Raw genomic sequence first — 19,016 nt, forward strand, 5'->3', positions numbered from 1 at the left:
AATCACGTTCCGTTTTGTTAATCTGCTCCTTTCCAATAGAAACAAGCAAGCGGACACCCAATCAGAAAACGCGAATAAAGCACTGCATCAGATGCGCATGCGTGAAATGCGTGCAGGTTGGTTCAATGTTTTGTAGGGTTTTTAATTTGTGAACTGACTTCAAGTGAAGTCTACATTTTATGCATTTAACGTTCCAACACCAGTCACCCTCATAAACAATCCTTTTAAATATATATTTTTTTGGTCCTGTGGTAAAGGCGTGAACATTTTTAATATAGTGAACAGTACACATTGTACACACAGTACAACATGTTTCTCACCAGTAACAAGCAATGGTTTCCATTTAAGCTAAGGGACATTTAGTGACATTTGACAATATTGTCAATATCGCTCCACTGTGCAAAAAATAAAATATAACTACATAAAAATGGAAGCAAGAGCAATCATTCTTTGGCAGAACAATTCAAGTAGCTAACATTTAAGCTTTGGCGATGAGTGACAAAATGAAGGGTGAGATTGGTGAGGAACCAGTAGACTGTAGAGGGGTTTTGTCTGGATTTCTAGGTGCTAGACGTAGCAGACCTGAGACCCGAATGGTGTGACAGACATAGCTTGAACAAACATTCTTCTATAAAAAAAACAATCATAAGTCAAGTTTTATTCCTGACGACATGGAGGCTCCAGCTTGTGCCAGGTAGTCAGGGAATGCAGCATCAGCCCCAGGCGTGTCTGCATGCTGCTCACCAGGCAAGGGTTCAGTGTAACGAAAGTGCGCCGGTTTACTGCGAACAAGGCCTTGCTGCTTCAAGTATCCTTGGCGACAAAACAGCGGAGGCTTCCGGTGTGTGAGGGATAAGCGGAAACAGGATTCTAAATATGGAAGGGGGGAAATGCAGTAAATAACCTTGAAACTCAGTCAAAAACAAACAAGCCCCCACTGAAGCTAAAACAGTGGGCTGCAGCAGGCTGGACTGGACTTGCTAAGTGTTGTTTTACCTGCATAGAAGGCTCTGAGGTCAGTGTGGACGCAGTGTTCCAGGAAGCGCCGCAAAGGCTGGATGTGAGATATGGGAGCTTCCCACTCGGTAAGGAAGTCCTCAACCATGTGATGAATTGCCTTAGGCCTTGGCAACGGCCACCTATGGGGACGGCGCTTCATCTCTTCCTCTATAATACAATAACTTCAGTCAACTTCCACACATATTTTGCTACCTGTTACATGCCAGTGACAAAAAGTACCACTTCCCCAATGGACCCCTGCCCCCCTCCCAAGTCTAACTCACCAGTAGGTAGTGTGTCATAGTAGTATAAAACTGGGTGTAAAAAATTGGATTTCCAAGCTTTGGTCCAATCTGTTACTGCCCGGCCTTGTCCCAGATAGTCGATCTTGTTCTTCCCATACTGCATCACTAGAACCACCAGTCCATGCTCAGACACCTTGTGGCCCGACAGAGAGGAGAACTGAGGCAAGGCCTGGAGTGGGAATTCCTCCACATATTGGCAGTGAGATCTTTAAATAAGCAGAGGAAGGAGACATGGTGCTAAGATGTAACAAACGTGTTTACAATGGAAAACATATTACAGTGTAATGGAAACATAGTGTAACTCCATTCTGCTGATGTGATCTCAGATTTAAAATGGGACATAGCTGGGAATTAAATTAACGACGTTTAATAATGCAGATTAGCTTCTATGACATCACAATGTCCAGTGCTACAAATTTTTCTTCTGTCACTTTTTCTTACCCTCTCAACAAAATCACGTCTCCAAGCATCTCAAACATCTGGTAGGGCCCAGAGGCCTCACCCACCCGCTTCAGAACTGCAGACAGAAGCTGTGTTGTCAACAGTTTTGTAGATGGCCACAGTGCTCCATGGTAACGGTGTTCAAGCACATGATGTACAGCACGCACTATGACACAAACAGCATGCAGAACTATTGAAATGTAATTAGAATGCACATAGCCAAGTTTCATACAGGTACAAAACATTAGTCCAGAACTTACCCTTATGCAATGGTTCAAATGACTAATTCTTACCTGTGTAGCGAAATCCATGAACAAAACCACCAGCTGAGGAGCGGTAGTCTCTGGAGTGCGCAGCAGCTCCAATTACAAATAAACCAGGAGTGTCATAACCTTCATACCAGGCTGTCACCCTTGGCAACCTCCCTCTTGCATTCTCACTGTTAGGTGGGCAGGCAGAGCTGGGGGAATATTAATGTTAATTTTAGGGTCAACATAATTACGCCTCTATAATGTATATAATGACAAACGCTGCGAGATTCAAAGTGTGAGGGATTACAATACCCAGAACTACAACCCCACGATACGTATACAACCAGGCACAATGACTATTGAAGTTATAAATGCATGAAACGTCCTAAGCTAAATCTGATGTATCCTGGTGGGATACAGTAATACAGTAACGACAAGGTTGCCAGCACCTGTCAAATATGCTGAAGTTGAATCGAAAGCCGAGGCATCGAATGACACGGTCATAGGGCTTCCGCATGGAGAAGTTGTCGATGTGATATCCAAGCAGCTCTTCTGCTGTCACATCGGAGCTGTTCTTCTCGGACTGCCTTTGTATGTACTTATTTAACGTCACATACAACCGTCCCTTCTCCTCTTTGACAGATTTTCTGCTTGATGTCATCATGCCTTCATCCTTTTGTCGAATGATCACTATTTGCTCCAGGCTGGCTTCTACCAACCCATCAAGGGACTTTAGCTGGTATGTGTCTATGAGCTCATTATTCACAGCCCTAAAAACACAAACAAAAGGTCCAGTCATGTTGCAATATAACAAATTTCAATGTGACATTGTTTTTGTGGATGCTGAATACATTATTTTTGTGCTTACAGAAATACAGTATGTGTATATAAAATATACTTTCATATATTAGTCAAGAGTCCAAAGTAAAGTAGTATTATTCTTAAGGGGGAATTGTATGTAACATTGTGTGGTATGAAACAAAGCAAATGACAGGTGACAGAATTTGGACGGTGCTCCTACCTGAGATCTCCAACGTAATGTGTTTGCCAAGCCAGTCGAACCGGGCTGCGACTGACCATGTGGATCCGACTAGCTTTCCCTAAAATGCCCTGGGCTGTTTCAAAAGCAGAGTTCCCTTTGCCCAGAATCAGTACTGCCTGGTTCTGATAGTCCTCTGGGTTTGTGGAGATAGATTCATAGCCCTCCACCAGGTCAGAACCTACAAAGTCTACCTCCTGAGGAACCCACAGACCGGTAGCCACCAGGAGAACACTGGGGCCATAGAGCACAACGTGACCTAAGTTTTATATACGTACAGTACATGTCATGTGTTACTCTGAAGAAAACAAAATAACAGAATCACCTGCATTTGTAATCCTTTGAATGTTGGTCAGTTAGGATGTAACTCCTGCTGGTTGATGACAACACGGTCCTGATCCTTCCAATATCTACGCCGTATGTGACCCTCAGCCTGAGCTCCCTCTCAAACACGGACAAGTACAGCGGGAAGGCATCAGCTGGCGGGTAAAAGTCACTGCTCACTTGCCTGAACAGAAGGTCGGGTTTATCACTCAGCAACGAGTTCCAATCATGGCGCAGGTTGAACTCTCTGTTCTGCCGTCCAGTGTGGATCTTATTGATGCTGATGAGTTTCCTGTGCCTGGGATATCTTGACATGCAAAAATACTGGGTGAGTGTGAAATGTGCTTTAACACAACAAGGGTGGACGATCTTTCGCTACCTACTTTTGAAAGAAGCTGCCCGGTCCCGAGTTCCTCTCCAAGATGATGTAGTCTCTTTTAGCTTTGGAGAGGAAGTAGCCCATCTGCAGTCCTGCAGGTCCAGCTCCAAGGACACAATACTCATGACGGCGAGTGTCATTGTCATCTCCAAAGCATGGGGTCACACCGGTCAGGACGAAGAAGATCAAACACGGAAGGCTGGAATCCATATCTTACTGAAGCAGAGCAGCACAAGTGCTTTTTAAAACTCTACATCAACAAAAAGATGTACTTTGACACCAGGCTGCTAAAGCAGACAATTATTGAGCACATGTAAAATGCAGCTCTCCAAAAGTGAATTAGAATTATGTATTAGCATTTGATTCCCAGCATGCATGGGCATGTGGACCATTATTAAAACTATCCAGGAATCCTGAATTGTAGGGCATTTGGACACAAACCCAGCATTAAAAGAGTATGACAAACAGCCAGGCACGTAAACAAATCTACAGTTAAGCCGTACAAAGTGGGCAAGACGTGCAAAGAAAACGCAGTAGAAAAGCGACTAAAATCCCCGGCTCTCCCTGAGCTCCCCGGCCGCTGTTATGTCACTGTGTTGTGGATGCGGCCAATGCCATCGACCGCTGAACCAGAAGAGCCAAGCGGTGGATGAAGACAGACGTTACCTTCTACAACACTCGCTCCTTTGGACGCGACATCTGTAGCGGGGAGAGAAGCATTTTCTACATTTTCCTGTGTTTTGCTGTCAGCAGCTTGATAAATGTGGGAGAATGTGTTCCACCTTGAAAATCCACTACGCCCGCCCACTGTCTCTTTACTGGTTGTCTGCCCGCCCAAGTGGGCGTGGTTATAGGATAGACTAGAATAGAACGGAGTACAATCCTTTGCTTTTAAACAAAACAAACAACAAAATTATGACGTTGTGTGGATTGTAAATAGCCACAGAGTAGAAAAATAATTTATATCATTTACTTGTTAATGAATGTCCAAAACTTGTTAGCATAATTTTGAGCGTTTTCAGTGCTACAGGTAGTCCTGTCCCAATGCACGTTGCATGATTAACCATTTGGAGTCCGGGCGGAATTTGGCGTTTTTTTAACATTATTATTTTACTTTGAAAACCATGTCCTTTGTTTCGGTGCAACCCGGTAGTGTGACTTTTTTCTTAATGATCAAGTGTATCGTGGGCCTAAAATCACACTAAAACCTAAAATCTGACAATAGATAGGGTTCTGAGGGACATTCATGTTCCATCCATCCATTTTCTATACCGCTTATCCTCACAAGGGTCGCGGGTATGCTGGAGCCTATCCCAGCTGTCTTTGGGCGAGAGGCGGGGTCCACCCTGGACTGGTGGCCAGCCAATCCCAGGGCACATATAGACAAACAACCATTCCCACCCACATTCATACCTATGGACAATTTGGAGTGGCCAATGAAGCTAACATGGAATGGGGGAGCAAAGTGGCGTACCCGGAGAAAAGCCACACATGCACGGGGAGAACATGAAAGCTCCACACAGAGATGTCCAAGCGGAGAATCGAACCCAGGTCTTCCCGATCTCCTACATGCTAACCACTCGTCCACTGTTCGGCCCTGGACATTGTTTGTTTTCTTTCGGCTTTTTCCTTACGGAGTTGCCACAGCTGATCTTTTTGATCCGCATTCTGATTTTTGGCCTGAGTCCGTTATATTCCGCATGCCCTTCCTGATGAATACCGATGGTGCTTACTAGTGGAGATTTGAACCTGAGCCATCCGCTCCAAAGTCCAGAATGATAACCACAACACCACGGTGGGCTTGTTCGGCCCCGGACATCCATCTTTAAAAACGTAATCGAGTGATGTTTCCCTGTTTTCTCTACTGCCGACTGTTGCATCTGCTGTCATGCTACCCTTCAACTTGGTTCCAGACCGAGCCAAAGTAGGATTTATTGAATTACATTGCTCGACTCTTAACCACAGGCTATGGAATCACTGCAGGGACACAAGGGAGGCCGGCGCTTTAAACAATATCATGCTACAGAGCAAAATATTTGACCTCCAATCTATTCATTGTAAATCTAAGAAAGGGTTTCAAACAGAGTAGGGAAGAAGGACAAAGGGAGAAGACAAAAACATACCACTTCCAAATGGAATGAGAGGCAAACTTTTTTTCAACACGCCAAGTGACCAGAACACTATTTGATACTGGCGTAATTCATATATGGGAAAATTCCAATATCGAAATAAACACTTACACACTACTCGTACAAGAAAATCAATACGAGCATATAGGCGTGCCGTGTACTAATTGTGTTGTTTTTGCAAATTGGTAAAGAGAATCCAATACTGCAGGTGGCTCACGCTTACACCCGATATCTTGGAGATCTGTCAGGAGGACAAGTGTTCGGTAAAATTACCCAGAAATCCCTTGGTCTGTCGGGCAAAGAAGAGCTTTTGTTTTTCTCCTTCCCTGGTGTGAGCAGCCCTAACCGCTTCAAACAGATGTACGGGAGCCGCATGAACAGCATCGACATGACCGAGGAGGAGGTCGCCGCCTTTGAGTTCAACACGCAGGTGACCATTTACAAATTTCCCCACTGAGGGACGAATAAAGGCATATCTTAATATCTTCCTGCAAGGAAGCTATTGTGGGACCAGTTTCAAGTATTAAAAGAGGAAATAAATTATACAGTGGCTGCCGAGGAAATATGCTGACATTTGTTTCTGGTTTTCTTCAGGTTTGCTTTTGAGGAAGCTTTTGAGTGTTGCAACACTGACAGAACAATCAAATATCAACAATGCCAGCTTCCCATCATCAATTTCACTGTGGGACTGTATCTTAACAGCTACTATAGGAATGACTGCATTTATAGCACTATACTAATCACTTGCCACTTGTGGGGAAGGGGGTATGTACGTACGTTCGGAGCATTTTGATGACATTTATTGCCTTACATTGTTGTAATTTAGCCATTTTTCGATATTGCATGTTCAGGTAACCTTAAAATCCTGACAAATTTGCCTGTTCTGTTAAATTGTTACTGATAATATGCTCGTGGGGAGTACCTAGTGGTGACTGTGTGAGGATTAAACCTGGATTGTGTCAAGAGTGAACAATGGCAAGTGAAAGAAGGAACGATTCTGGAGCTGAATCTAATCTAATACTGGAATTACAACAATCACTTTCATTGCAAGTTTTGATCAAATGAGCATCTCTGCTGAAATGAAAAATCCCAACAACATTTGTCTTTATAACTGCCAAACATTTTATTCATGTTCTTTACAGGACATGCTTAATGGTGGTACAAAAGCATAATTTCCATGGGTGACAACCGTCAGACCTTTTATTTTAAAGTCTAGTTGACAATAATTCACCTGAACAATCATGAAGGGTACATGTACACAACAGCATTCACTGGCAAGGACGCAGACAATTATTTACATCAATGTTTATGTGGTGGAACACACAAACATGTGTCTACTTCACTCTGTAGAGCACTTTTCTTTGCATGCGGTGCTGAAGCTCACCCCTTCTCAACATCAGGTGGAGGACTTTGTAGATGGCATGTTCTGGATATTTCTTCAATGGCAAAGAACATATAACAAACTTTAATGTTTCTTACTAATTGTAGGATCCATGTTATGTTTTCTTTGTGTTTGTTTTGGAGTAATCCAAGTGTTATAATTGGTTGACCACTGGTGGCGGTATGAAGGTGTTTGGTATAAAAGAGCAGAAGTGATAGCATATGGATTAAGGGTGACCGGAGGTCAAACAGTTTTTATCGCTCACACACATGCACGCACCATTGCTTTCGCCCTTTCACAAGCACTTTCACCCCTTGACCCCCCCATTAGATAAATCCGCCATCATATTTGCCACCTTATTTGTTTTCATTTATTTGCATTCATTTGTGCAAAATAAACAATGTTAATTCCAACGTGATCATTTGTCTGGACATTATTGGAGCACGTAATTGCCTGGATTCCCGCACCCATAAACTGGGTGCCTGGATAACCAGCACCCATAAACTATGTGATCGTTGAGACACCAATAGTGAAATCGGTTCTGACAAACTGATTATTTTTTTTAAGGTTGTGCATTCAAGTATCACTGACCATAGCCCACCGTCACACTCACCTGTTTGCTGAAGTCTTGGATGATGCTGTGCTCAGACACCTGGGAACCGATAGCAAAGCGTCTCTTTAGCTGTTTCTCAATGCGGGAGATCATTTCCTGGTCTTCTTGAGTGGTGAAGCCCTCCACTCCTGGCCATAGAATGAAGTTGCATTCGGTCAAAAAGCATCCCAAGGAATTTAGAGACACACAAAGTGTCTCAAACTTTTGATTGGTAGGGCATGCTACATGAACTTTTGTAAACCAATAATGTATGATGTGCACATTGTGAGGGGGCTGGGCATGAAAGCCCATCCCAAGCAGGTGGAAGCCCAGTGCTCAAGGACAAACCAACAGTCTTTACAAAAAGACCCTATGTCTCCAACGTGCCCACTTACAGCACATACCTAAGCTAAGTGATTCAGCAACTGCCATCATTAATAAGATGTAAATGTAATGTACGTAAATGGCAAAAAAAAGACACAAAAAACACACATACCTGAAAGGCTGCCAGACAGTGCAGCATCCAGCGTGGAAACCTGGAACAGTCTAAGGGCCTCGTCCACCTCCTCCTCTCCAGCCACAGCCTGCAGCTTCATCTTGGCCAGAGACTCTGCTATGCGCACAACAGCCTCAAGTTGCCTGGAATACAAGCAGACTCATTCAAAAAATGGAGGTGTGTAAACAGAAATGAGGTTTAGCATATCTTCATTTGTATAGCACCAAAGTCATTGGAGAAAAAAGTGTGGAGACAGAAAATGGATCTCGAATAGTCTGTGCCGTATTAGACTTCAGCGACCAGAGGGAAGGCACAACAACAAGAAGGTGTTAACAAGATGTGTCGTGGCGTGTCCAAAGTCGTAATTATGCAAATATTTTGTAATATGTAATTACTTTAGTAGCATACAGTTGAAATATTGTCTTAATAACTTTGCAAAAAAAGTTATGTTATAGGTCAAAATTTCAACATTTTAAAAGAAGTTGAAGTGCTGGGGGGGGTAACAAATGGAAAAACAGCTAATTTCTACAAGAATAAAGACAAAATATTGAGCAAAAAAAGTTGTATTCTAATGAGAACAAAATCACCATAATAGAAGAAACTCATATTGTGTGAGGTGAAATAATAAAAGAAAAAAAATTTTTATTTTAGAAAATTAGGTTGCAGAAAAGGATGCAGTTGGAAGCGACTAATTTGCTGTGGTGACCTCTGAAGGGAAAAAACGAAAGAAAGGAGAAGCTGGTTTATGAAATAGTAAACCCTTGCATCCTTTCATTGTTCACCATGTAGCCCTCGGTGGAAAATGTCTGGACATTCCCGGGTGTAATGTAGCATTATATGGTTCCTCGGATATTACAACGACACAGTGATGACAAATCTGCTCATAGTAGAAATATAAATACCTGACAGTGATGGGGATGGAGGGTCTTTTGTCAGTCTCTCTCTCATGCTCCCTTGCACCACTCCTCATCAGCACATATCGGTTTTTCAGCTTCTCGGCAGCCGCGGCAGAGAGACGTGGACCACATTTACTACGAGGAGACCAAAGCACATGAATGAACATGCAAGTGTACAGTACATCTGCCATGATGAGAGAAAGCAAACAAGACTTACGCCCTGGAGAAGGCTATGTATTTCTTAAAGGTGGCCAGTGGGATCTCGCCTTCGACACCCTCTGTCTGAGTCTGAGCGCTCAGGTGAACGTTCATCACGTGGCGAGCCAATGTCTGCAAAAAAAGGGAAGGGCGGTTTTGAAAGAATACTCTCAGCAACATAATTTTAATGTGCCGAGAAAGGTTACACGTGAGGCCTGTTACCATGTCCCTCTGCTGGTCATGCTGGTCTTTGATGATGAAGATGGTGTCAAATCTTGACAGGATGGTGGGCATGAAATCAATGTTGTCCTCCCCCTTGGTATCATCCCAGCGACCAAACACAGAGTTGGCAGCAGCCAGCACAGAGCAGCGAGAGTTCAGAGTGGTGGTGATGCCGGCCTGGGAAGAGAGGCTGGATCATTTCAGACACAGCTCAGTGGAGCAGCGGAAGCGTGCTAGGCCCATAACCCAGAGGCCAATGGATCAAAACCATTCTCCGCTACTTTATTTATTTTTTTAGACAACTCCATTTCTGTTACAGTTTTAATGTTTATACATTCGTCCAGTTATAATATCTCTCTCCATTACCTTGGCGATTGAGATGGTCTGCTGCTCCATGGCCTCATGGATGGCCACTCTGTCATCTTCTCGCATCTGCAGTAACAATTGTGTTTTTCCTTTACAACCTTTATATTAACACTTATGACTTACATAAAATTGCAGTTAAAATCAGTTAAACACACTGTAGATTAACTTTTACACATTAAGAAACAATTACACGCATACATTACAGTATACCGATTTTTCGTGTGGGTCATTTTCAGGACCACCAGCAGATGCTGAAAAAAGAGTCACAGACGCTCACAACTCTCCTGGTAGCTTTTTCTGATTTCAGATCAACATTCACAATAAAATTGTCTTGGAATTATTACATCACTGTAAACACCACTCGTTAGCACTCAGCAGATTCAGCCTTTGAGTCTCACAGCAACTGGTACTACTACTAATTGTTTAAATAGTGTGCCAGTGTGAGTTGGTGAGGAAACGGTAGCTCTTTTTTCAACAGGAACCAATCACGAGCTCCAAGAAAACTGACAGCAAGCTTGTCAACCCACCGGAAATTGCAGGAGGCCACTACTCAAGTCTTTTAATTAACAACTCATATTGGTACTTGTCCTTGTACATTTCTTAACTACTACCTTTTTAGTGTTAAGTAGCCGTGTGATAGTTTTAGCGTTCTAAAATGACGCTGTGGGTCTGACTGTCATAGTGACTGAGAAATTACCTCCTGCAATTTCTGATGAAATTACTGACGGTCGATACGCACTTTGTGAGTTTTCTCAGAGCTAATGATTACCACCCGGTCCTCTCAGACTCATGCACTTCACCAGGCTTTTCCTATAATGATATGCTGACCTTGTCAAACTCATCAATGCAGACAACACCACCATCGGCCAGCACCATGGCGCCACCCTCCATGATAAACCCACGCGTGGTCGGGTCCCTCAAAACAGAAGCAGTCAAACCAGCGGCACTGCTGCCCTTTCCTGAGGTGTAAACCTGAGGGTGGACAATGACAGCTGGCACTTGATGCATACTGTAGACACTGTCAAGAAATAAGGAACTTATTACAGGAAAATGTAAGCATTACCCCAATAGGTGAGCACCTCTCCACAAACTTGAGCAGCTGAGATTTGGCTGTACCAGGATCTCCAAGCATGAGCAGGTTGATGTCACCTCTGCGAGTGAGACCATCAGGCAGCCTGGGGACAAGACGCACATGTTTATGTGCATCTTTGACTTACAGCCCCAAGTTCTGCCTTTATTTCTGATCCAGTAGACTTGTTGTACCTCTTTCTTGAACCTCCAAACAGCAGACAGGTGATAGCCTTTTTAAGATCTTCACTGCCATAGATGGAGGGAGCTACAGAGCGAGCCAGAGAGGTATAGATGTCAGGAGACGCAGCCAATGATCTCAGCTCCTCCTCTTCCTGTGGAGACACTGAGCCGGTGGCACCTCGACCTGCAAAAAGACCCGATAATTGATCGTTTTGCGGTAGCCTCCAGACATAAATCAACAAGGATTTAATGCATTCATGTACATTTACCTGCCCCTTCGGTGTCAACCTGGATGCCAACCACTCTCAGGTAGGAGGCACGAATACCCACACCGGCACTCTTCTCTTTGCCTTTGGCCTTCGCTGCAGCCATCTTCTTGATGGAGTAGATACCCATGATGGTCACTCGGTTTCCCGGGACCACACGATCACAGAGGTACCTAATTGGGAAATACTGCGACTTAGTTGTCGATGCTGGTAGTCAATCCAAACACCTGCCTCACTTATGCTAGGAAGTTGCCCCATAAGGTACACTGGGTAAATTCCAACTGGGGAAGCGGGCTTCCCAGCATGCCTTGTGGGTTATAAATTAGTTGTGTAAAATTGTATGGCTTAGCATGTATGTTAGCGTACATGCGTTTACGCTCGTTGCTCGTTTATCTCGGTTAGTTGATTGTACGGCAAATGAGATGGATTTTCTGCCAAAAAACAGCCTAATTATGATAAGCACAAGACAACAGGGTCACGAATGTTGAAATGCAAATAAGGGGGATGTGTTCACCTGTCACAGTAGAGCTGAAGATGGCGGGGCATCTCTCCATGTGGTACAGCATCCGGAGATTCTTGTAGGCGGAGCGTCTGGAAGTCGACACAAACGCAGCGATCCGGGATGATGAAGAAGGGGTCCACAGGGCACTTAGCCGTTCCAGTAGTATCTCTACAGAAAGAGACATAGATAAGTTGTTTATAAAACGTGCCACAGTTGCTCACCTCTTTTGTGTTGCACCCACTTGTTGCACTTGCGTGGTAGAGCGTAGCCCTGCAGGCCTGGAGGCAGGGAGATGTTGCTGATGATGGTGCGACAGCCGCGACACTGCAGACACACCTTGGTGGCCTTCGCCTTCACTCCCGTCGCAGAGATGATGATGCCATGTACTTTCACAAGACGAGACACCTGCTCGGACTGCAGCAAAAAACAAACAAACCCAAAACTCAGGGAATGAGAAAACATGACAAAATGCGGCGTAGGGATGCGTTTTACCTTAAGGCTGCGGATAGAAGCGTGATGTGCGTCACTCTTCAGCATGACCTGGATGTCCTGCACCGTCTCCTCTCCAACCGGCCGAGGGCGGGTCACCTCATCAGCCACCTCTTTTGCAGCCTCTTCCAGCTATTAAATAAGTCAGGAGATTAAGACGATGGCCCTTAATCATCAAATAGCTCATGTTTGGTGCATCTATCTTACCAGCGGCAGGTTTTCTGTAGGAAGCTTGTAAAGACAGTCGGATAGATCCTCGTCAAAGCTGGCAAGGTCCTCCATTTCAACCTCCACCCAGTATTCCCCCAACGTGTAGTGTCTCTTCAGCTCATCTCTAAGATACATAAACAAAAACTGAATATACTGTATGATGCACTTGTATGGTGTTGGTATAATGGAAGTCTTATATTGAGTTCAGTCAATTGGATCTTATATATACACGCAATGTTTCCCATGCATTCATTTATTTGTGGCAGTCTTAATGGATAAATGTGGACTCCCAAAAATATATTGCCTGTGTGGATGCGTGCACCACACAACACGGGTGAATAACTTGACGTTCTGATGTAAAATAAGGTTTAAAACATGAGACGTTGCTCATTTCTCATGGCACAAAAAAGCTCAATTTTATCCACGCACACATCCTATTGGAGTGAAATTAGACTAGATTAGCCGAGATAGATTGTAGTCTTGTGGGAAACATTGACTCTCTCTCTCTCATACACACACACACACACACACACAGTGAACACGAACAGTGATACTATTATTAATCCAACTACTCTATCTTTACATGAACCAAAGTCAGAACCAAAGCCTGCTTCAGTCTTAATCTTTCACAATGCAACGCTCACGCATCTAATGTGGTTATAATAGAATTTATTCTATGTTTGAACACGTCGGAGTTCGCATACACTCATCATTTGGACATCACCCAGATTTGGATGATGGAATTTGAAGGGGAATCACACATTCATGCCTTAGACTTTAACTACTTAGCAACAGTTATGAGGACCACGTTACCTGTATTTGTATGTGAAGCCGGTGCGGTCAGTTCCAACTCTGAATTGTCGAAGAAATTCACGGAACCTTTTCTTGATCTGTATCCTCTTATGTCCTCCGTCATCTGGGCCCTGTCCTCCTCCTCCAAAGCTGTCGCTGTAGTAAATTCCCGGATCGTCAAAGCCAGACATGTTGCAGAAAGGATGTAACTTTCTTAACTACGTGTATAAAAAACAATAGCAGCGCCAACTTCTGGAGCTTCGTTCGCGGCAAAAGTGAACGCGTTCCTGTCTGTTTCCCGCCAGTTGGTCGCGAGGGGGCGTTTCTCTTGCCTGTCATTGGCCGAATACAAATTTGACTTGTTTTTATTGGACAGCGTAGTAACGGCCCAATAGTGATATCACCGTGGAGGTGGGGCTTGTTAGTTCGGGTGGCGCGAATTAGACAAAAGAGCAGCGAGGGAAGCAACAGCATTTGGTGACAGAACAATGAACCACACATTTGCATTCATCGCGGCCTTCTCAGTATTAAAACATAATTCATCGTCCATATGTAACAAAGTCAATAATGTAATATTTATAAACAATTTATAAAAAGAAATTTTAGTTCAGAAAGGGGTGACCTTTGACCTCAAGCAGGCCTCAATTTAGTGGGTTTACAGGTCTAGCCACGCCCCCTTTTGAGCCAGACACTTGAAACTTGGCACACAGGTCAGCGGCCAGCCCCTGATACACATATAAAAAAATCAGGGTCCTGGATCAAAGGGTCCGAGATTTATGGGAAAAAAGAGGGTTGTTTGGCGGAAAGCAGTTTTTGACGCCCTGCGAGGACCATATTGACCCCAGCGACCCCATATTTTTCAGAGGTTTTGTCTTTCCAGCCTTGTGAGACTCCAATGGAAGAAAGTCCATTCATTTCTTTTCATAATTTTATTTTCCAAATCTAGCTGAAATGGCCACAAAGGCTCTGAGAGTCATCGTGGTGCTCTTCAGACCTGATCTGCAGAAATCTTTTTTCCAGACAACGCAGAGGTCTGAAATTTGAGTATGTTGTTGGGGGCCTCCAGATGAGCGAATCGACATCAGTCGGGTGTCGGTCGGACATGTACTTTTCGACCAGCGGGCGTCGGAATTTTGTTGTTTCCTCATGTTCAGGCCCCCTGCCGATCGGACAAAAAATGTTCAAATGTGTCAAAAAATGCAACAGAACATCTACAAAGAATATAAAGCAAGTGTGCACAGTTTCACATCTGTGCAACCTTTGGTTAGCTACTTAGCTTTAGCAAGGTTGTATCGAGCTGGGACCAATTTCTTCCTAATTGATGGGATAGTGTCTGCAACATATTGAAAAATGAAAAAAAAACTGTGTTTCTGTGTTTCTAATTTCAACAAATTGATGGTGACCTATGACCTTTGAGCAGTCTGTTTGATTACTAGGCAAGTTTCCTTTAGAGCTATTCTCTAAATTTTGCACACTCGTGCAGAATAATTGTCTGATGATGTGGTGAAAAATTGGTGGACCTAGCTCGATGCTTGATGAATTTATTAAAGTTTTTTTTTTTTAGGGCCTTTGACCGGCTTCGTGGTCAATCTATTTGGGAAGGAAACATGGTTCCTGTTGAGTCCCGTCCCTGAAATTTTGCACACTCGTGCAGAATAATTGTCTGATGATATGGTGAAAAATTGGTGGACCTAGCTTGATGCTTGGCCTCAGGTTCCAACCCTCGCCTCCAGTTTGCCCACCGGCCGGCCACCGTCTCCAGTTTGCCCGCAGGCCGGCAGCTGACAACAGATTGCCTGCCAGCCGCTGCAGTCTGCGCCCTGCCGCCGGCTCCGTATTGCCGTCGCCGTCGCCGTCGCCGTCGCCGTCGCCGTCGCCGTCGCCGTCGCCGTCAGTCTACTGTCCCGTAATCTTCAGCAGAGTAAGACAAAGCTTACATTAGCCACGACTTTACCGTTGAGAAAACACAGTATATGATTGCCCAGCATAACAATTACAGTCACGGTGTCATGAAAAAATCCCATCAAACATCGACACAATACATAGATTTAGAACAGACTTGGCCAGTCGTGTGCAAGAATAACCTATTTACGTGGCTTAAAACAAGTAATTTAACAGCTATTTCTTTCATAGACAGTACCGCAAAGCACGCTGGGATGTGCGCCTATCGGCTACATTATTAAGAGGACAAGGAACTGCTGATTATGATGCCGGCGAGGGAGGATGTCAATTAAGGGCCTGAATTCTTGAATTTCTTCTCCTTAAAAATTACTTTTATGCAATTCTTGGCTATGTTATCTGTATCATGTGTCATTTGTGTGCTTTCAACATATACTTGCTAGTCCAAAATACAGTACACTTCAAAAAGACGTTTGTGTGTTTTCGAAGTGGCCACAGGAGGGCGATAGAGGCTGATATCATCTATGTATGTCCGTCACAGGCCACCGTACTGATCCGCCAGTAAGTGGTGACGTTACGTGAAAACCAACAAATTAAATAATGCCTCCTTTTTTTACAGCACCCTACGAACGGTGCCCAAGGTGCTTCAGGAGTATAAAGTATTATTTCTCTTGTTAGTGTGTAAAATCATTGTGAAACACGACGTCACATCCGCGCTGTAACTTCCTGTTTGCACTTCCTGGTTTCGTCCGGATCATGGCGCCGACGACCCCAATTACGCTGTGTCAACCTGTTGGCAGCCAAGCTGAAGTATTCTAGAGGGAATGCCGTCTACTGTTTGTAAAACTAAGAGGCGTGATTGTTGAAACTCTTTATTGAAAATGCTTGATAATATATTACATGTGTATTGCTTAATTTTTTGAAGTTTTCAACGCTGTTGCAGGCATGTGTTTGGCCAGCTATGTGGGGCGGGTTGAGCGTGAACCAGGAAGTGCGGGGATCTCGTGTGTGTGCGCGCGCGCTGTTCTGTCGTTGCTGGCTGGTCAAAAAAGAAACTTGACCGGAAGCAGCAGGCAACCGTCTGCCTGTCTCTGACGAAGTCAGGCCGCCCCTTACCACGGTTTGGGGCTGAAAATAGCGACAGTTAACACCGCCACGACCGTGGAGAAGTGCCGAAGTAAACGGTTTGTCTTGCAACAGCATCGTTTTCATTAATTTAATTCGGTATGGAGTCGGCGTTCCAACGCCCTGACGGAGAACACTGGACTTGCCATGTAACTCAGACGCCGCACAAGCAAAGCTACAAGGTCAGTATCAAAGTTTTAAGTCACGTTGAAGCACCAATAGTGGCGTTTCGCTCCGATAATAGGACAATATACAGTGTATAAACGATGTCGAAGTTGACGAGCGGAAGTCGAGTTCGCCATTTTGTCGACATAATTGGCGCGCAGAATGCTCGAAATGACGGAAGCTATTTTTTCAACCGGTTCATTTGCAATCCATAACATAACGTGAACGACTTTGGCCCAAATTGACAACGATTTTTTAAAAGTATGTTTCGCTACCCTCGTCATAGTCAATGACAACTGAAGCTAAAAGTGGTTTATTTGGAAATATTTCGTTTGACGTGAAAATCTCTTAATGTCCTGGTTACGTCGGGTGCATGGCGTGTTAAGCGAATCATCTGTTAGGTGAGTGCAAGCCTGATTTTATCTTTGAGCATCATTGTGACAACGGAAGAGAAAGCACACTCACAACCCTTCTCCCTTATTCGGTTTATTTTAATGGCGCCTAAAAAACTTACTTCTGTACACCGCATCATTACAATAACCAAGCTCCGAACCTGGGGAGACAGCCTTCTCCATCGCTGCCCCCACCCTCTGGAACTCTTTGCCCCATTCACTCCGTGCTTGCCCTGACCTTCCCACCTTCAAAAAACAACTTAAAACCCACCTCTTTAAATCTGTTTTTAATGTCTAACTTTTTTACATCTGACTGCTGTGCCCCGCCCCGCTTGTACTCATGTTTTAACTGTGTATTAACCGATGAATGTTGTATTTTGGTGTGTCTTCTATTCTGTTTACTTACTTTATTCAACTCCATTCTTCTGTAAAGTGTCTTTGAGTATTTTGAAAAGCGCTATACAAATAAAATGTATTATTATTATAAGTATTCAATGCAGGAATGAATTTTATAAAACTGAGTATTTCATTACAGCAAAGGAATAGCAGCTAATCTTACAACTTCTGTTACAGATGAAAAGCCGCTTGTCGCTTAACAGCCTGTGGGATCCCTCTGCATCCATCTCAACATGAGCTCCAAATGGGAGCGTCATCTGATGCCATAGGTTGTCCAGTGGACAGTTTCACCTATTGCACGCACAAGACGGCATTTTCTGGAGCTTCAACCTTTTGCGTCTATCAGCAGTCTGTCGGCCCCCGGGGAAGGACTCATGTAATCGTGTTGGCAGACCATCAACAACATGGCGTCGGCGTTCTTCACAGGTAGGAAGACTTGTTCAAGTAAATGACATGATGGCCTTCATACATGTAGCACAATAACACAGGATAAATGAATAGATGACAAAAGATATGCAATTCATACACGAGTGCCATGACTAATGCTTTGGCTGTAAAGGTTGCTCTGGCTGTTACAGTACAATGTTAGCCGGCCACATGGAGGTCATTATAATTGGCCTACATGTTTTCCCAGCTCTGACAACTACTCTCTTCTTAATCACCACTTGTACTTTTTGTAAAAATTTAAAGCTAAACCAACTGTAACACTTGTCTATACGAGTGGAGCATCTGCTGACAACAATGAAAGTATTATTTTGCAAGAATTTAGTCCTGTAAGTACTTACAAATAATGTTACACTTTGTATAAGGAATGTTTTTCAGTATTTCCGGGTTACAATCACTCCACTTGTGTACTTTTTGGACCTTTAAATCCATTTGTGTCTATCTTTATTCACTCAATAATAGTATTTATAGTATTTTAAATGCATGCAAGTGACCACTATATGGCGGAATTTCCCTAGAATAGCAGTACCTAAAAGACACCACTAGATGGCGAAAATTCAATAGTAAAGTTGCAGTAATTTTAAGTGACCACCAGATGGCGAAAATTCCCAGGTTAAGTTGCAGTAATTTTAAGTGACCACTAGATGGCGGAATTTCCCAGGCTAGGGTTAGGGTTAGGGTTAGGGTTAGGAATAATATGGTTAGCCTTACAGGGTAAGGGTTAGGACAAGGGTTAGGACAAGGGTTAGGACAAGGGTTAGGACAAGGGTTAGGACAAGGGTTAGGGCTAAGGTTAGGGGTAGGGGCTAGTTAGGGGCTAGTTAGGGGCTAGTTAGGGGCTAGTTAGGGGCTAGTTAGGGGCTAGTTAGGGGCTAGTTAGGGGTTAGGGTAGGGCTAGGGGTTAGGGTTAGGGCTAGGGCTAGGGCTCGGGCTCGGGCCCTAGCCCCAGCCCCAGCCCTAACCTTAGCCCTAACCTTAGCCCTAACCTTAGCCCTAACCTTAGCCCTAACCCTTGTCCTAACCCTTGTCCTAACCCTTGTCCTAACCCTTACCCTGTAAGGCTAACC

At 44.0% G+C, this 19,016-nt stretch overlaps 2 protein-coding genes across 4 annotated transcripts; both read right to left on the reverse strand.

Annotated features, from left to right (window-relative positions):
- Positions 1-105: 105 nt before the first annotated feature.
- foxred2 (FAD-dependent oxidoreductase domain containing 2) lies at positions 106-4,590 on the reverse strand. Of its 3 annotated transcripts, XM_078797543.1 has the most exons (11): positions 4,521-4,590; positions 4,405-4,437; positions 3,743-3,954; positions 3,361-3,666; positions 3,018-3,269; positions 2,446-2,766; positions 2,039-2,205; positions 1,746-1,911; positions 1,284-1,510; positions 997-1,167; positions 106-870 (listed from the first exon to the last, which is right to left on the reverse strand). In XM_078797543.1, the coding sequence occupies exons 3-11, from the start codon at positions 3,946-3,948 to the stop codon at positions 644-646; spliced, it is 2,043 nt and encodes a 680-aa protein (XP_078653669.1). In that variant the 5' UTR covers positions 3,949-3,954; positions 4,405-4,437; positions 4,521-4,590; the 3' UTR covers positions 106-643. The 3 variants fall into 3 exon arrangements, with proteins under 3 accessions (XP_078653669.1, XP_078653670.1, XP_057906005.2); XM_078797544.1 differs by having other exon boundaries at positions 1,746-1,821; positions 4,405-4,556; XM_058050022.2 differs by having other exon boundaries at positions 3,743-3,950; positions 4,405-4,552.
- Positions 4,591-6,965: 2,375 nt separating this feature from the next.
- Positions 6,966-13,870, reverse strand: mcm5 (minichromosome maintenance complex component 5). Its single transcript, XM_058049377.2, has 16 exons — positions 13,550-13,870; positions 12,734-12,860; positions 12,530-12,658; positions 12,279-12,451; positions 12,050-12,205; positions 11,539-11,708; positions 11,282-11,453; positions 11,082-11,193; positions 10,847-10,990; positions 10,019-10,084; positions 9,653-9,829; positions 9,450-9,562; positions 9,239-9,367; positions 8,337-8,479; positions 7,862-7,989; positions 6,966-7,303 (listed from the first exon to the last, which is right to left on the reverse strand). The coding sequence occupies exons 1-16, from the start codon at positions 13,717-13,719 to the stop codon at positions 7,202-7,204; spliced, it is 2,211 nt and encodes a 736-aa protein (XP_057905360.1). The 5' UTR covers positions 13,720-13,870; the 3' UTR covers positions 6,966-7,201.
- Between the last annotated feature and the right edge of the window lie 5,146 nt (positions 13,871-19,016).

Source organism: Doryrhamphus excisus, linkage group LG16 (genome assembly GCF_037039965.1).
Source record: "Doryrhamphus excisus strain RoL-2023G ecotype Guam linkage group LG16, RoL_Dexc_Guam_v1.1, whole genome shotgun sequence".
Taxonomy (NCBI): domain Eukaryota; kingdom Metazoa; phylum Chordata; class Actinopteri; order Syngnathiformes; family Syngnathidae; genus Doryrhamphus; species Doryrhamphus excisus.

Bases quoted from the DNA above. Each gene is read 5' to 3' on its own strand.
- foxred2 (XM_078797543.1), bottom strand. From the start codon at position 3,948: ATGGATTCCAGCCTTCCGTGTTTGATCTTCTTCGTCCTGACCGGTGTG. The intron at 3,270-3,360 runs GTGATTCTGTTA...CTATGGCCCCAG, and splicing joins TCAAAGGATTACAAATGCAG to TGTTCTCCTGGTGGCTACCG. The intron at 1,912-2,038 runs GTAAGAATTAGT...TTTGTGTCATAG, and splicing joins TCATGGATTTCGCTACACAG to TGCGTGCTGTACATCATGTG.
- mcm5 (XM_058049377.2), bottom strand. From the start codon at position 13,719: ATGTCTGGCTTTGACGATCCGGGAATTTACTACAGCGACAGCTTTGGA. The intron at 12,659-12,733 runs GTAAGATAGATG...CTTATTTAATAG, and splicing joins CTACAGAAAACCTGCCGCTG to CTGGAAGAGGCTGCAAAAGA. The intron at 12,452-12,529 runs GTAAAACGCATC...TTTTTGCTGCAG, and splicing joins CTTCTATCCGCAGCCTTAAG to TCCGAGCAGGTGTCTCGTCT.